The 16,415-nt window shown below is 47.9% G+C and overlaps 1 protein-coding gene across 1 annotated transcript in view; it reads right to left on the reverse strand.

Moving 5' to 3' along the window:
- Positions 1-4,269: 4,269 nt before the first annotated feature.
- MASTL (microtubule associated serine/threonine kinase like) overlaps positions 4,270-16,415 on the reverse strand; it is a 245,522-nt gene continuing 233,376 nt past the window's right edge. Inside the window, exon 12 of the mRNA XM_063921679.1 lies at positions 4,270-4,786. Within this exon, the coding sequence (XP_063777749.1) occupies positions 4,629-4,786 (158 nt within the window). The 3' untranslated portion in view covers positions 4,270-4,628. The remainder of the gene's footprint in view (positions 4,787-16,415) is intronic.

The raw sequence follows: 16,415 nt of genomic DNA on the forward strand, positions 1-16,415 counted from the left end.
GCCCTCCTGCTTTCTATCAGCAGGATCCTTAAGGGCGGCCATCTCAGGAGAGGGTAGAGCCCTTGTTCTTACAAGCGTGTGAGCGCTTTATCCACCCTAGGGGGTGTTTCCCAACGCACCCTAACCTCTGGCGGGAAAGGATATAATGCCAATAACATTTTTGAAATTATCAGTTGTTATCGGGGGAAAACCACGCATCATCACACACCTCATTTAATTTCTCAGATTCAGGAAAACTACAGGTAGTTTTTCCTCACCGAACATAATACCCCTTTTTGGTGGTACTTGTATTATCAGAAATGTGTAAAACATTTTTCATTGCCTCAATCATGTAACGTGTGGCCCTACTGGAAGTCACATTTGTCTCTACACCGTCGACACTGGAGTCAGTATCCGTGTCGGCGTCTATATCTGCCATCTGAGGTAACGGGCGCTTTAGAGCCCCTGACGGCCTATGAGACGTCTGGACAGGCACAAGCTGAGTAGCCGGCTGTCTCATGTCAACCACTGTCTTTTATACAGAGCTGACGCTGTTACGTAATTCCTTCCAACAGTTCATCCACTCAGGTGTCGACCCCCTAGGGGGTGACATCACTATTACAGGCAATCTGCTCCGTCTCCACATCATTTTTCTCCTCATACATGTCGACACAAACGTACAGACATACAGCACACACACAGGGAATGCTCTGATAGAGGACAGGACCCCATTAGCCCTTTGGGGAGACAGAGGGAGAGTTTGCCAGCACACACCAGAGCGCTATATATATACAGGGATAACCTTATATAAGTGTTTTTCCCCTTATAGCTGCTGTATCTTTAATACTGCGCGTAATTAGTGCCCCCCCTCTCTTTTTTAACCCTTTCTGTAGTGTAGTGACTGCAGGGGAGAGCCAGGGAGCTTCCCTCCAACGGAGCTGTGAGGGAAAATGGCGCCAGTGTGCTGAGGAGATAAGGCCGCCGATAAGGGGGCGGAGCCTATCTCCCGTTTTTCTATGTATTCTGGCAGGGGTTAAATTCATCCATATAGCCCAGGAGCTATATGTGATGCATTTTTTGCCATCCAAGGTGTTTTTATTGCGTCTCAGGGCGCCCCCCCCCCAGCGCCCTGCACCCTCAGTGACCGGAGTGTGAAGTGTGCTGAGAGCAATGGCGCACAGCTGCAGTGCTGTGCGCTACCTTGTTGAAGACAGGACGTCTTCTGCCGCCGATTTTCCGGACCTCTTCTGTCTTCTGGCTCTGTAAGGGGGCCGGCGGCGCGGCTCTGGGACCCATCCATGGCTGGGCCTGTGATCGTCCCTCTGGAGCTAATGTCCAGTAGCCTAAGAAGCCCAATCCACTCTGCACGCAGGTGAGTTCGCTTCTTCTCCCCTTAGTCCCTCGATGCAGTGAGCCTGTTGCCAGCAGGTCTCACTGAAAATAAAAAACCTAAAACTAAACTTTTCACTAAGCAGCTCAGGAGAGCCACCTAGTGTGCACCCTTCTCGTTCGGGCACAAAAATCTAACTGAGGCTTGGAGGAGGGTCATAGGGGGAGGAGCCAGTGCACACCAGGTAGTTCTAAAGCTTTACTTTTGTGCCCAGTCTCCTGCGGAGCCGCTATTCCCCATGGTCCTTACGGAGTCCCCAGCATCCACTTAGGACGTTAGAGAAATTGAGGTTTGGCCAATATCACATGCATATTTCTGGTAAACATTACCATATACTGGTAAACTAATTAAAGTATTGTTAAGGATTTATCTGATTATAACTGTACTGTAACTCATTTGAAAGTATATGTTAGGGAGACATACACTTAGTAGAGGACAAGATTTGGGCATAACTACATTAGAAAAAACATTAAAACATTTAAGGTTAGTGGAATTAAAGGATACGTTTATAACCACATATGGGATTTAAGGTTTGAGAGAGGATTAGGTTTCAGTTAACCATTTGACCACCAGGGTCTTTCGTAATGAACGGAATTAAATTATTGCATGTTTGATTTAGGTTTCACATACTTTAAGTCAGGGCTTGACAAATTTTTCTCAACTCTAGAAGCAAGGATGAAAGGGTAGGAGACAGACCGCCGCGCCCCCGGCCACCCCAATAAAGGAAAACTAACTGAAACTAGGCCCAACCCCACCCCCAGGCAAACCAACCCCCCACGGCCACACAACCATGGGGATACTCCCTGGCATACCAGCCCCCCCGTGGCCACATTGATGAGCAACTAACCCCCATGGCCACACACGTAAGGGGGTACCTCCAGGCAAACAACCAGTCGGCAGCCTTCCCCCAGGCAAACAATCCCTCCTGCCCTGTAGACACATCACTTTCCCTCCGAAGCCACAATCCCTGGCCATGCATAATCTCTCTTATTGGAGATCACTATGCAGCCAGAGTTTGGAGACAGCAGAGCAGGATAAGACAGACAGGCACAGCAGCCAGCGTGACAGACACTCAAGCACATACACTCCTGTGCAAGAAATGGCTGCCACAATACAGGCATGCCTCCAAAAATTCCCACTGGGGCTGTTAGAGCTGAAGAGGATCTGCTTCTTCCCTTAAAAATCTGGTAGCTAGGCAGCAAAATCTAGGGACCCTGCTTTAAGTTACCCAGAACTATGTTTGTTTCCTGTTGCAGAATAAAACTTGCACTCTATTATCTATTGTTCAAGATAAGGGGTTGCCCCAGTCCAGCCCCTGGCAGAAGACTTATAAGAGGCCTGGGTGGAGGCACTGATAACAGTCAAGAATATAAAGAATGAATTCAATACTTTTGTACCTGCCCAAATTCCCTGGTAAAACAAGCTTACATTTTGGAGGCAGTGCTGAGATAGAGAATTACCTTAGAACCTGTTATAAAACTGCAGGTATGGCACAGGAAAGTACGGATGGATTAATGGTTAGCATTACGCCTCATAGCAATGAGGTCATGTGTTTGATTTCCACCATGGCCCTTACTGTGTTGAGTTTGTATATTCTACCAGAACTTGCATGGGTTTCCTCACAGGTTAATTGGCTCAAGACCAAAAATGAACCCTAATGTGTAAGTGTGTGCATACATTAAAGGGCAAACTAGAAGGGCCAAGTGGTTCTTCTCTACCATGAAATTCTATGTTTCTACCCGAGTGGGGTACATCTCTATGAACAATGCCAAATGAAGAACGTTATGCCAGAGAATTGTTGTGGCCTCTCAGGAAATTTAAATATCCAAAATGACAAGATAGAATCTGCTGTACTACGTCTGTACAAGGTAAGGAAACCAAGTCATCGACTTCTGGAAAGAGAAATGGGGACAAAATGTGCTGTGCTAATCATAGCTAGCGAGCCTCTTAAACTATCAAATCATGTCAATATAAAAATTCACTGCAATCTCATTATTTTCCACCGGACCCACCTCACACTGATACAGACCACTGCAACACCCACAATTATCCACATTTACGATAGAAAAGCGGGAAGAGCTTTACACTTAATGTTAGTGGCATTTTGAATTTTATGTTAGGAGATTGAATCATTGATGACATTACATAGTGTGACTCCTCAGATATTTCTACCTGTCTGCAAACATTGGCACATTAACAGTTTGCAGAAGCAGGGCCGGCCCTGACCAATTTGATGCCCTAGGCATGATCTTGGCTGGCGTGGGACCCTTTGCTCACGCAGAAGGTGCTTGCGCACCAGAGAAGGGGGTATGGTCTTACGAATTGGGCAAGGCCTGGTGAAAGTGGCTGACTGGGGAAGCAGAGGGTGTCAGTGTCTCCAGCCAGCAATTCTCTCCCCTTGTGTGTCTCCAACTATCAAGTCTCTCACCATTGTGTTTTTAGCAATAGAATCTCCCACTCCTCCCTTGTGTGTCTTCAGCCATCAAATCTCTCCTTGTTTGTCTATAGCAGGAGTGGGGAACCTTTGGCCCTTCACCTGTTGAACTACACATACCAGCATGCCCTGCTAGTTTTACTATTTTGCCATTCTAAAACGGTTGCAGGGCATGCTGACATGTGTAGTTCAACAACAGCTGGAAGGTATACAGCTATTCAATCCCCCAGCCTCTCATAATTTACTTACCTCTGCAGCAAGCACTCTGCTGTGAATGACGCTGACATGACCTTAGGTCATGCCAGCGTCACACTGATGGAAGCTGCAGGAGCTGTATGAACAGAGCTGCCCTGTACAAGCTTTCTGCTGCTGCTCTACTGTCTGTAATATAGTAGGTCATATCATTTGAGATTCTACATTTTCCCTCCCGTCTAGCACCTTGCAAATCAATGCCAATAATACAATATTTGAACACATATTACTTTATTTTACATTAAGATTTACAATTGTTATACATGGCTTAATGTAATGTAAGGTGCATAGGTTTAGGATGTTGGTCCCAAAGCAGAAAATATTTACATGGATCATGATCCCAGATTGGTTTTACATTATTTTACAGTTTGTTTGTTTTAAATTTAATTACTATTGTTTTACACATGAGAAAAGGTCACACATGCTAACATATGGGAAAGAGGAGATCACACATACTTTGTTAAAAATCTCAAAACTTTACAACTCATTGAGCTAAAATCTTTAAATATTACATGTGTCATCTCCCATTAGAGAATGATAAAAAGGAAGAAATGAAGGAACACAGGCAAAGCCCTACAGACTGAATCCAGACACTTTGAGATCCTGAGCGTTATTCCTGGCTTCAAAGTAGGTAGTGTCTGTTTCATCTTCTGGCTGTGGAATGAAGGGCATGGGCTGGTTGTGCAAGTTATCCCACTCTATGCCAAGGAAGAGAGAGTTAACCTTCAGATCTGTGCAAGAACATAAGTGTGTTAAAATAGGGTGCAAACCTATACTACAAATCAGCCAGTCATTGTGTTCTGGAGGTAACTGGCAGCTGAAGCATGCTAAAATTCCAGTAATCATTTACAAAGTCTCCACAACATTGCATTCACCTGTGGCTTCATCTGCTGCACTTTTTCTATATCTGTGTATTCAAACCCAAGTCTTCTGTCAGAATACACATGGATTGCTATAAGTGAAATATACGTTATGGTAAGAACTTACCGTTCACAGGATAATGGGATATGATGACGTAACAGTGGATTTGCACCAATCGGTCAAAGCTTTCTGGCCTCCCAGCATGCAACAGGCCCATCCATCTATCCCCGCCTCCTGGCTCAGGCAAATCAGTTGTATTCCAAAACTCAAGGCAGGAACATCATAGATAGCCCTAATCAGGCGATAAGAACACACAAGCACACCCTTCCGTACAAAAAGAAAGAGGTTAGTGAGTAAAAGGATCCTCAAACCAGGTGCGTCAGGGTGGGATCCGTGTGGATCCTGTGGACTTAGGAGAAATACCATTAACAACGGTAAGTTCTTACCATTACGTATATTTCTCCGGCAGGGTCCACAGGATAACAATGGGATTTCCCAAACCAATTTAGTGGTGGGGACGCTCCTGATTGGACAGGAGAATCGTTCGCCCGAATTCAGTGTCATGAGAAACAAAAGGTATCCATGGCATAATGACTAATGAATGTGTTAATGGAAGACCATGTGACTGCCTTACATATCTGTTCTGCTGAAGCACCACGTTGTGCTGCCTATGATGGACCTACCTTACGAGTAGAGTGAGCCGAGACATTAGCCGGAACAGGGAGATCAGCCTGAGAATATGCTTCTGAAATAGTCATCAGAAGCCATCTTGCCAGTGTCTGCTTATCAGCAGGCCATCCTTTCTTGTGAAATCTGTAGAGAATGAAAAGAGAATCTGTCTTTCTGATGGCACTGGTACGATCCACGTAGATCCTTAATGCACGGACCACGTCCAGCGATGCATCTCCTGCAGAAAGATCCGGTACCTGGAAAGACGGGACTACAATTTCTTCATTAAGGTGGAATGTAGACACCACCTTCGGAAGATACCCAGATCTAGTTCTGAGAACAGCTTTATCTGGATTAAATATCAAAAAAGTAGGGAGACATAACAATGCCCCAAGTCTGAAACTCTTCTAGCTGAAGAAATAGCCAGTAGAAAGAAAACTTTAGCTGTCAACCATTTAAGATCCACTTTATTAAGTGGTTCATATGGGGCAACTTGAAGGGCTTTCAGGACTAGACTTAAGTCCCAAACACTATAGGAGGAACAGAAGGAGGCTGAATGCGTAGCATTCCCTGGAAAAAAGTACGCACATCCTGTAAGTTGTCAATTTTCTTTTGGAACCATACAGTCAATGCTGACACTTGCACTCTCAAGGAAGCCACCTTCAAACCTTTATCCATTCCTGCCTGAAGGAATGCTAAGACCCTGGAAACTCTGAAAGACTTAGGGTCCATTTTCCATTCACTACACCAATGAATATAGGTTTGCCATATTCGGTGATAAATGCGAGCTGAGTAAGGTTTCCTTGCTCTGAACATAATTTGAATTACCTGTTGTGAGAAACCTCTTGACTTCAAGATAGAGGTTTCAAGAGCCACGCCGTCAAAGACAGTCGATCCAGAAGTCTGTGATAACAAGGACCCTGCATCAATAGATCTGGACGTTGAGGGAGCAGAAGTGGAGCATCCATCGACATTCTCTGCAGATCTGTGAACAAATGCCTTCTGGGCCAAGCCGGAGCTATTAGTATCACGGCACCTATCCCTTGCTTTATCTTTCTCATCACCCTCGGTAATAGGGTGATTGGAGGAAACACATAAGCCAGATGAAAGTCTCATCAGGACATCCACAAAGATCGCTCTGGGATCCTTTGTTCTTGACCCGTATGCGAGAACTTTGTTGTTCGGACAGGCGCCATGAGATCTATCTCTGGCAACCCCCACTTGTCTACTAGAGTCTGGGAAACCTCCGGGTGTAGAGCCTATTCGCTTGCCTGAATGGTGTGTCGACTGAGAAAGTCCATTTCCCTACTCCACCATGTCGAATGTTGACACTATCAAACACATTGCTGTGTGAATGGATACCTTTTGACTGTGTAGCAAGTTCTGAATCCTTGACTGAACCTTGGATATCTTGTTCAGAGATAACATTACTCTCTGAAGACTTGAATACAGTACAGCTCCCAAGTGAGTCATCCGCTGTGATGGAACCAGAGAAGATTTTGCCCAATTTATGAGCCCCCCGTGCTTCTGCAGACACGTTCTTGTCTGTTGCAGATGATATAGGAGCAATTCCTGCGACTGTGCCAGGATTAAAAGATTATCGAGTTATGGAAAAATTCTTATCCCCTGCTGGCAGAGATAAACTGCCATTACCACCATAATCTTGGTAAATACTCTGGGGGCTGTGGCTAACCCAAAAGATAGGGCCTGGAACTGAAATTGCTGTTGGAGGATAGCGAACCTGAGATAGCACTGATGGGACAGTGCTATAGCAACATGTAGGTAAGCATCATGTATATCCAGGGATACCATATAATTCCCTGGATCCATGGCTAAAAAGATGGAACGTAAAGTCTCCATGTGAAACAGAGGTACCCAAATGTATTTATTCAGCACTTTGAGCTTGAGAATGGTACAAAATGACCCATTTGGCTTCTTAACTAAGAACAGGTTGGAGTAAAACCCCTGTCCTCGTTGTGCATGAGGAACTGGAATGACTACTCCTGACTGAAGCAATTTTTGAACTGCCTCTTGCAAAGCCCTGGCCTTCGTCTCTACCCGAGATGGGCTGGTCCAAAAATCCTTCGAGGAGGGTGCTTCTTGAAGGCAAAAGCATAACCTAGAGATACCGCTTCCTGCACCCAGGCATCTGTTGTAGACTGCTGCCAGATCTGTGCAAACTGAAGAAGTCGGCCCCCCACCCTGGGATCCCCCAGGTGGAGGCCCGCACCATCAGGCTGATGGCTTATCTGTCTTACCAACCAGTCTTCTGGTAGCCCAATGCTTTATAGTCTTACCAGACTTGTTGTATTGGGACTGCCTGCTATCACTTTTACCTTTAGCTTTTCCTATAGGCTGAAAGGGCCAAAAATCCAGAACTTTAGGTTTGAAATTGTATGTGGAAGGAAACTTTACTTTCTTGGAGTCTGCTTCTGACTCCAAAAACGAGTTTTATGGTAAGAACTTACCTTTGTTAAAACTCTTTCTGCGAGGTACACTGGGCTCCACAAGGAATGGACAGTGGGGTGTAGAGAAGGATCTTGATACGAGGCACCAACAGGCTCAAAGCTTTGACTGTTCCCAATATGCATAGCGCCGCCTCCTCTATAACCCTGCCTCCCTGCACAGGAGCTCGGTTTTTAGTTAACCAGCCCAATGCAGTAGCAGGAAAAGAGATGACAACGGTTAGTAGCCACAAACACCACATTCTCACGACAGGAGAAGTGTCAGCGGCTAATGCCATACCAACCCAAAGAAGCTAAGTGCGTCAGGGTGGGCGCCTTGTGGAGCCCAGTGTACCTCGCAGAAAGAGATTTAACAAAGGTAAGCTCTTACCATAAAACTCGTTTTCTGCTGCGGGGTACACTGGGCTCCACAAGGATAGACATTGGGGATGTCCTAAAGCAGTTCCTTATGGCAGGGGACGCACTGTAGCGGGCACAAGAACCCGGCTTCCAAAGGAAGCATCCTGCGAAGCGGCAGTATCGAAGGCATAGAACCTTATGAACGTGTTCACTGAGGACCACGTAGCCGCCTTGCACAATTGTTCAAGGGTCGCACCACGGCGGGCCGCCCAAGAAGGTTCAACAGACCGAGTAGAACGGGCCGTAATGTGAGCAGGAGCTGACAGACCAGCCTTCACATAAGCATGTGCAATCACCATTCTAATCCATCTGGCCAAAGTCTGCTTGTGAGCAGGCCAGCCACGTTTGTGAAATCCAAACAGAACAAAGAGAGAATCAGATTTCTTAATAGAAGCAGTTCTCTTCACATAGATACGGAGAGCCCGTACCACATCCAAAGACCGCTCTTTGGGAGACAAGTCAGGAGAGACCAGGGCCGGAACCACAATCTCCTGATTAAGGTGGAACGAAGATACCACCTTAGGTAAATATCCGGGACGAGTTTGAAGAACCGCCCGGTCACGGTGAAAAATCAGATATGGGGAACTACAGGACAAGGCACCCAAATCAGACACTCTTCTAGTGGAGGCAATAGCCAGCAAAAATACCACCTTAAGGGAAAGCAAGTTAAGGTCAGCTGAGCCCAGAGGTTCAAACTGAAACTCTTGCAACGCCTCCAACACCACTGACAAGTCCCAAGGAGCCACAGGTGGGACATAGGGAGGTTGGATACACAACACACCCTGAGTAAAGGTATGAACATCAGGCAAGGTCGCATTTTTTCTCTGAAACCACACAGACAAGGCAGAAATATGAACCTTGAGGGAGGCCAGACGCAGGCCTAAGTCTAGGTCCTGCTGAAGAAAAGCCAAAAGTTTGGCTGTGCTAAACTTGGAAGCATCATAATTGTTAGATGCGCACCAAAGTAAGAATGCCAGACCCTATGGTAAATCCGAGCAGAAGCCGGTTTCCGGGCCCGCAACAGTTTTAATGACCGCCTCAGAAAAATCTTTAGCCCTTAAGACCGAAGCTTCAAGAGCCACGCCGTCAAAGACAGCCGGGCCAGGTCCTGGTAGACACAGGGGCCCTGAACGAGGAGATCTGGGCATGGTGGATGTAGAATCGGACGCTCCGACGGTCTCAGAACCAATGCCGCCTGGGCCACGCTGGAACTATGAGAAGCAGGATTCCTCCTTCTTGCTTGAACTTCCGAATTACCCTGGGCAGGAGTGACACCGGAGGGAACACATACGGCAGCCGAAAGTTCCATGGCACCTCCAGCGCATCCACGAATGCGGCTTGAGGATCCCTTGTCCCTGCTCCGAAGACCGGAACCTTGTGATTGTGTCGAGACGCCATCAGATCCACGTCTGGAAGGCCCCACCTTTCCACTATGAGTTGAAACACTTCTGGATGGAGGCCCCACTGTCCGGCGTGTACGTCCTGACGACTGAGAAAGTCCGCTTCCCAAATCAAAACTCCCGAAATGAATATTGCCGATATGGCCGGTAGATGGCGTTCCGACCATTGAAGCATCCGTGAGACTTCCTTCATTGCCAAGCGGCTGCGAGTGCCGCCTTGATGATTTACGTAAGCCACTGTGGTGGCGTTGTCCGACTGTACTTGAACAGGACGGTTCTGTATTAAAGGCTGGGCAAGGTTCAATAAGTTGAAGACTGCCCGCAATTCCAGAATGTTGATCGGGAGGAGAGACTCCTCCTTGGTCCACCGCCCCTGAAGGGAGTGATGCTCCAACAGCGCACCCCAACCCCTTAGACTGGCATCCGTCGTCAACAGCACCCAGTCGGATATCCAGAAGGGACGGCCCCTGCACAATCATTGGTCCTGGAGCCACCAGTACAGCGACAGACAGACTTCCGGAGTCAATGAGATCATGTGAGACCTGATCCGGTGAGGCAGGCCGTCCCACTTGGCCAGAATCAGCCTCTGTAGGGGGCGAGAATGGAATTGAGCATACTCTACCATGTCGAATGCTGACACCATGAGGCCCAGCACCTGCATCGTCGAATGTATCGACACTTGCGGACGAGAGAGGAAGCAACAAATCCTGTACTGAAGCTTCAGGACTTTCTCCTGAGACATGAACTACCGCTGGTTGTGAGTGTCCAATAGCGCTCCCAGGTGCACCATGCTCTGAGCAGGGACCAGGGAGGATTTCTTCCAGTTGATGAGCCACCCATGGGCTTGCAGAAACCGGACAGTCAGATCCAAGTGACGTAGGAGAATTTCTGGGGAATTTGCCAGGATCAACAAGTCGTCCAGATACGGTAGGATCCTGACCCCTTGACGGCGGAGTTCCGCCGTCATCACCGCCATAACTTTGGTGAAGACTCGCGGAGCCGTGGTTAAACCAAAAGATAACGCCCGAAAATGGTAATGGAGGTTGCCAACCGCAAACCTCAGGTATTGCTGATGCGACGCTGCTATAAGAATATACAGGTAAGCATCCTGTATATCCAGGGAGACCATATAATCCCCAGGTTCCAAGGCCAGAACAATAGAGCGAAGGGTTTCCATATGGAATTAGGAGATTCTCACAAACTTGTTCAATGCCTTGAGGTTGAGAATGGGCCAGGAGGACCCATTCGGTTTCGGGACTAGAAACAGCGGAGAATAGTACCCCTGGCCCCTCTGAGCAAGAGGCACCTGTACTACCACTCCTGTGTCCAGGAGGGTCTGTACCACCGAATGTAGAGTCTTTGCCTTCACCTGATCCGAAGGGACGTCTGTCAGGCAAAATCGTCGAGGGGGACGGTTTTTGAAGGCTATGGCGTAACCTCGAGTGACGACTTCCCGTACCCAGGCATCTGAAGTGGTCTTCAACCATTCCTGGGTATACCCTAGAAGCCGGCCCCCCACCCTGGGGTCCCCCAGGGGGAGGATCGCACCGTCATGCGGTAGGCTTATCGGTCTTGGAAGCTGGCTGACGGGCAGCCCAGGTTTTTTTGGGCTTCGGCTTACCAGGTTTGGAAGTGCGGGCCTGCTTGTTGTAAGCCTGACCTTTTGCTTTACCTGAAGGACGAAAAGGAAGTACTTCTGGCCTTCGGCACAGAAGGAGCGGTACTTGGCAGACAGGCAGTTTTGGCAGTAACCAAATCAGCCACTATCTTATTTAAGTCCTCCCCAAACAGAATATCTCCCTTAAAAGGGAGTACCTCCTGGGTATTTCTAGAATCCAGATACACGGACCAGGATCTCAGCCACTATATCCGGCGGGCCAGGACTGACGCAGTAGAAGCCTTGGCCGCTAGAATACCGGCATCAGAAGCCGCCTCTTTAATATAGTGAGAAGCTGTGACAATATATGACAAGCACTGTCTAGCATGGTCAGAAGAGATTTCAGCTTCCAACTCTAGGGCCCACGCTTCAATAGCTTCTGCAGCCCATGTCGCTGCAATAGTGGGCCTTTGCGCAGCACCCGTGAGGGTGTAAATCACTTTCAGACAACCCTCCACACATTTATCCGTGGGCTGTTTCAGAGACGTGACGGTAGTGACCGGTAGAGCTGAGGAAACAACCATCCTTGCCACATGCGAGTCCACTGGAGGAGTCTCCCAATTTTTTGACAGCTCTGGCGCGAGGGGATAGCGAGTCAGCATCTTCTTGTGAGGCACAAACTTCTTCCATGGATATTCCCAGGATTCCTGACTTATATCCACCAGGTGATCAGAATGAGGTAAAACTTGTTTAACCACCTTCTGACGCTTGAACCTATCTAGTTTCTTAGGAGGGACGAATGGCTCGGGATCATCCGTAATCAGTAGAATCAACTTAATAGCCTCCAAAAGTTCAGGAACATACACTTGTGAACTACCCTCACCATCAGCAGTATCTGTGTCAGAATCTGTGGGGTCAGTGTAAGCGCGATCTTCATCAGACGAGGTGTCAGTGACAGCAGTGGACTGTGAGGAGGTAATAGCTCGCTTAGAGGACCCCTTGGTCTTAAGCGAGCAAGGGGCAGACTTTTTAGTAGTCAAAGACCGGTTCAATTTCTTCAATTGAGCAGACAAGTTATCTGCCCACGGCGGGTTAGTCGCGGGGACCACATACGGTTGAACCGTAAGGTCCCATAGGGGGCGTTAGTTTAGTAACTAGCGTATTCAGAAGTGTGGAGAGAGTAGCCCACAGCGGGTCATTATGGACCCCCGTTGCCACAGTCCCACTGGGGGGCAAAGAGCCCCCAGAACCAGATCCCTCAGCGGCTATATTATCCTCATAGGGATCCGTGGCGTCAGCAACACCTGTAGTGTGTTCAGCCCCAGAACCATTACCCTCAGAAGCAGACATGATATAACTTGCAATATCAGGTAACACAGTACAATTATCAGCAGCACAATACCTCTTACCCAAACCCCTGCGCAGTCTAGTCAGCACAAACAGGGATACAGGAGAGATATGGTGACTAAAATCACAGAGAAAAATACAATTACAGTATATCTTGTGAATATCCTATATTACAATATTATAAACCTGACACACCAAGCCCATCCGGGTTATAGAGTATAGGGGTAGCAAATTGAGTGAGAGACACGAAATTAAATTCACCCAGCAAGGTAATGCACACACATATAGTCACAGTTGTACAATGCAGAGATTATTACACACAATAATACTGCACTGGACCAGCTTATATACAGCTATGTAAACAATAGATATAACACTGCACAGTATAAACTGGATGTATATCCCAGGGTACTTGTACCAGAGAACCTGACTAAATGCACTTTTTCTTAACTATCACTGTCTAAACGACATGTAGAATACTTAAGTGTCTTGTAAAGTCACAGTGCTGACTATCAGGCGGCTTTAAAAAGGAGGATTTGCCCAAGCAGTCCCAGGAACAGTGTAGCTGAGAGAAATGGCGCCCAAACACTGACAGGGAGTGAGGGAGAGACAGATATGCAGCTCCAGGGCGGGAATCCCCTGGGACTGGGGGAGGGGCATCAGGTCTAAGCCTTATCCCCTCTGCTGGCAAAACCAGCTGGTACTGCGGGCTACTTGTAAAAAGGTTTAGAGAGAAAACCTGACCCGCACCCATGCCCTGGTGATCTAATGGGATCGCCTGTATGCCACCGCCAGCGCACGCGGCCCGCCTCCCACCGACCGCGCCGGATCGCGATACAGCACAGGTCCCCCGAGCGGGACCCACTCACCACCTACCGAAGCGCGGCCACGCGATCCCGGAGAGCCCCAGCCGTGTGTGCCTGACAGGAAGAAAACCGGAGCCTCCCGCTGTAGTTACCCGGCAATCAGGGCACGGGAGTGTACAGCGCCGCTGGGGAGAGATGGAGCTGCAGCAGTGAATGTCTCCTGACATCTACGCCCTGCTGCAGCCCTTGAAGTCTTCTTAAAAAGCTTCTTTAGGGCTGCTAGGAGCAGCCCCTCTGTTAAGTGCCTGCTATCTGTGGCACCAACTACAAAACCGAGCTCCTGTGCAGGGAGGCGGGGTATTAGAGGAGGTGGCGCTATGCATCTTGGGAACATTCAAAGCTTTTGAGCCTGTTGGTGCCTCGGATCAAGATCCTACTCTACACCCCAATATCTATCCTTGTGGAGCCCAGTGTACCCCGAAGCAGAAAAGATTATCTCCAGATAAGGGCAAAGATTCCACAACCTTCTTAGATTCTGAATCAGCTTTCCACGTACGTAGCCAAACTGCTCTAACAGCAGCTATTGTTGAAGCTGATGTCCTGGAAGCAACAGTACCCATATCCAATGCTGCTTCTTCCAAGAACATTGCAGCCTGTTTTATATGTGCTATATGGGATTTTTGCTCTCTAGATGCCATTGAAAAATCCCCCTCCAGTGCATCAGTCCAGGCAGCCACTGCCTTTGCCATTCAAGCTGAAGCCATGGCTGGCCTTATTGACTACCTCAGACACTCTCCTATCCGTGACTTCATTTAATGATGTTAAAGGCAAAGGTAATGTAGATTTTCGCACTAATCGAATCACATGCGTATCTACTTTAGGAGCCACCTCCCTTTTTAAACAATCCCCAGCTGGAAGAGGATAAATAAGAATTTACTTACCGATAATTCTATTTCTCGGAGTCCGTAGTGGATGCTGGGGTTCCTGAAAGGACCATGGGGAATAGCGGCTCCGCAGGAGACAGGGCACAAAAAGTAAAGCTTTAGGATCAGGTGGTGTGCACTGGCTCCTCCCCCTATGACCCTCCTCCAAGCCTCAGTTAGGATACTGTGCCCGGACGAGCGTACACAATAAGGAAGGATTTATGAATCCCGGGTAAGACTCATACCAGCCACACCAATCACACTGTACAACCTGTGATCTGAACCCAGTTAACAGTATGATAACAGCGGAGCCTCTGAAAAGATGGCTCACAACAAATAATAACCCGATTTTTGTAACTATGTACAAGTAATGCAGATAATCCGCACTTGGGATGGGCGCCCAGCATCCACTACGGACTCCGAGAAATAGAATTATCGGTAAGTAAATTCTTATTTTCTCTATCGTCCTAGTGGATGCTGGGGTTCCTGAAAGGACCATGGGTATTATACCAAAGCTCCCAAATGGGCGGGAGAGTGCGGATGACTCTGCAGCACCGAATGAGAGAACTCCAGGTCCTCCTTAGCCAGGGTATCAAATTTGTAGGATTTTACAAACGTGTTTGCCCCTGACTAAATAGCCGCTCGGCAAAGTTGTAAAGCCGAGACCCCTCGGGCAGCCGCCCAAGATGAGCCCACCTTCCTTGTGGAATGGGCATTTACATATTTTGGCTGTGGCAGGCCTGCCACAGAATGTGCAAGCTGAATTGTATTACACATCCAACTAGCAAAAGTCTGCTTAGAAGCAAGAGCACCCAGTTTGTTGGGTGCATACAGGATAACAGCAAGTCAGTTTTCCTGACTCCAGTCGTCCTGGAACCTATATTTTCAGGGCCCTGACCACATCTAGCAACTTGGAGTCCTCCAAGTCCCTAGTAGGCGCAAGACACCACAATAAGCTGGTTCAGGTGAAACACTGACACCACCTTAGGGAGAGAACTGGGGACGAGTCCGCAGCTCTGCCCTGTCCGAATGGACAACAGATATGGGCTTTTTTGAGAAAAAAACCACCAATTTGACACTCGCCTGGTCCAGGCCAGGTCCAAGAGCATGTTCACTTTTCATGTGAGATGCTTCAAATCCACAGATTTGACTGGTTTTAAACCAATGTGTTTTGAGGAATCCCAGAACTACGTTGAGATCCCACAGTGCCACTGGAGGCACAAAAGGGGGTTGTATATGCAATACTCCCTTGACAAACTTCTGGACTTCAGGAACTGAAGCCAATTCTTTCTGGAAGAAAAATCGACAGGGCCGAAATTTGAACCTTAATGGACCCCAATTTGAGGCCCATAGACACTCCTGTTTGCAGGAAATGCAGGAATCGACCGAGTTGAAATTTCTTCGTGGGGCCTTCCTGGCCTCACACCACGCAACATATTTTCGCCACATGTGGTGATAATGTTGTGCGGTCACCTCCTTTCTGGCTTTGACCAGGGTAGGAATGACCTCTTCCTGAATGCCTTTTCCCTTAGGATCCGGCGTTCCACCGCCATGCCGTCAAACGCAGCTGCGGTAAGTCTTGGAACAGACATGGTACTTGCTGAAACAAGTCCCTTCTTAGCGGCAGAGGCCATAAGTCCTCTGTGAGCATCTCTTGAAGTTCCGGGTACCAAGTCCTTCTTGGCCAATCCGGAGCCATGAGTATAGTTCTTACTCCTCTACGTCTTATAATTCTCAGTACCTTAGGTATGAAAAGCAGAGGATGGAACACATACACCGACTGGTACACCCACGGTGTTACCAGAACGTCCACAGCTATTGCCTGAGGGTCTCTTAACCTGGCGCAATACCTGTCCCGTTTTTTGTTCAGACGGGACGCCATCATGTCCACCT

Source organism: Pseudophryne corroboree, chromosome 5 (genome assembly GCF_028390025.1).
Source record: "Pseudophryne corroboree isolate aPseCor3 chromosome 5, aPseCor3.hap2, whole genome shotgun sequence".
NCBI classification, from domain to species: Eukaryota; Metazoa; Chordata; class Amphibia; order Anura; family Myobatrachidae; genus Pseudophryne; species Pseudophryne corroboree.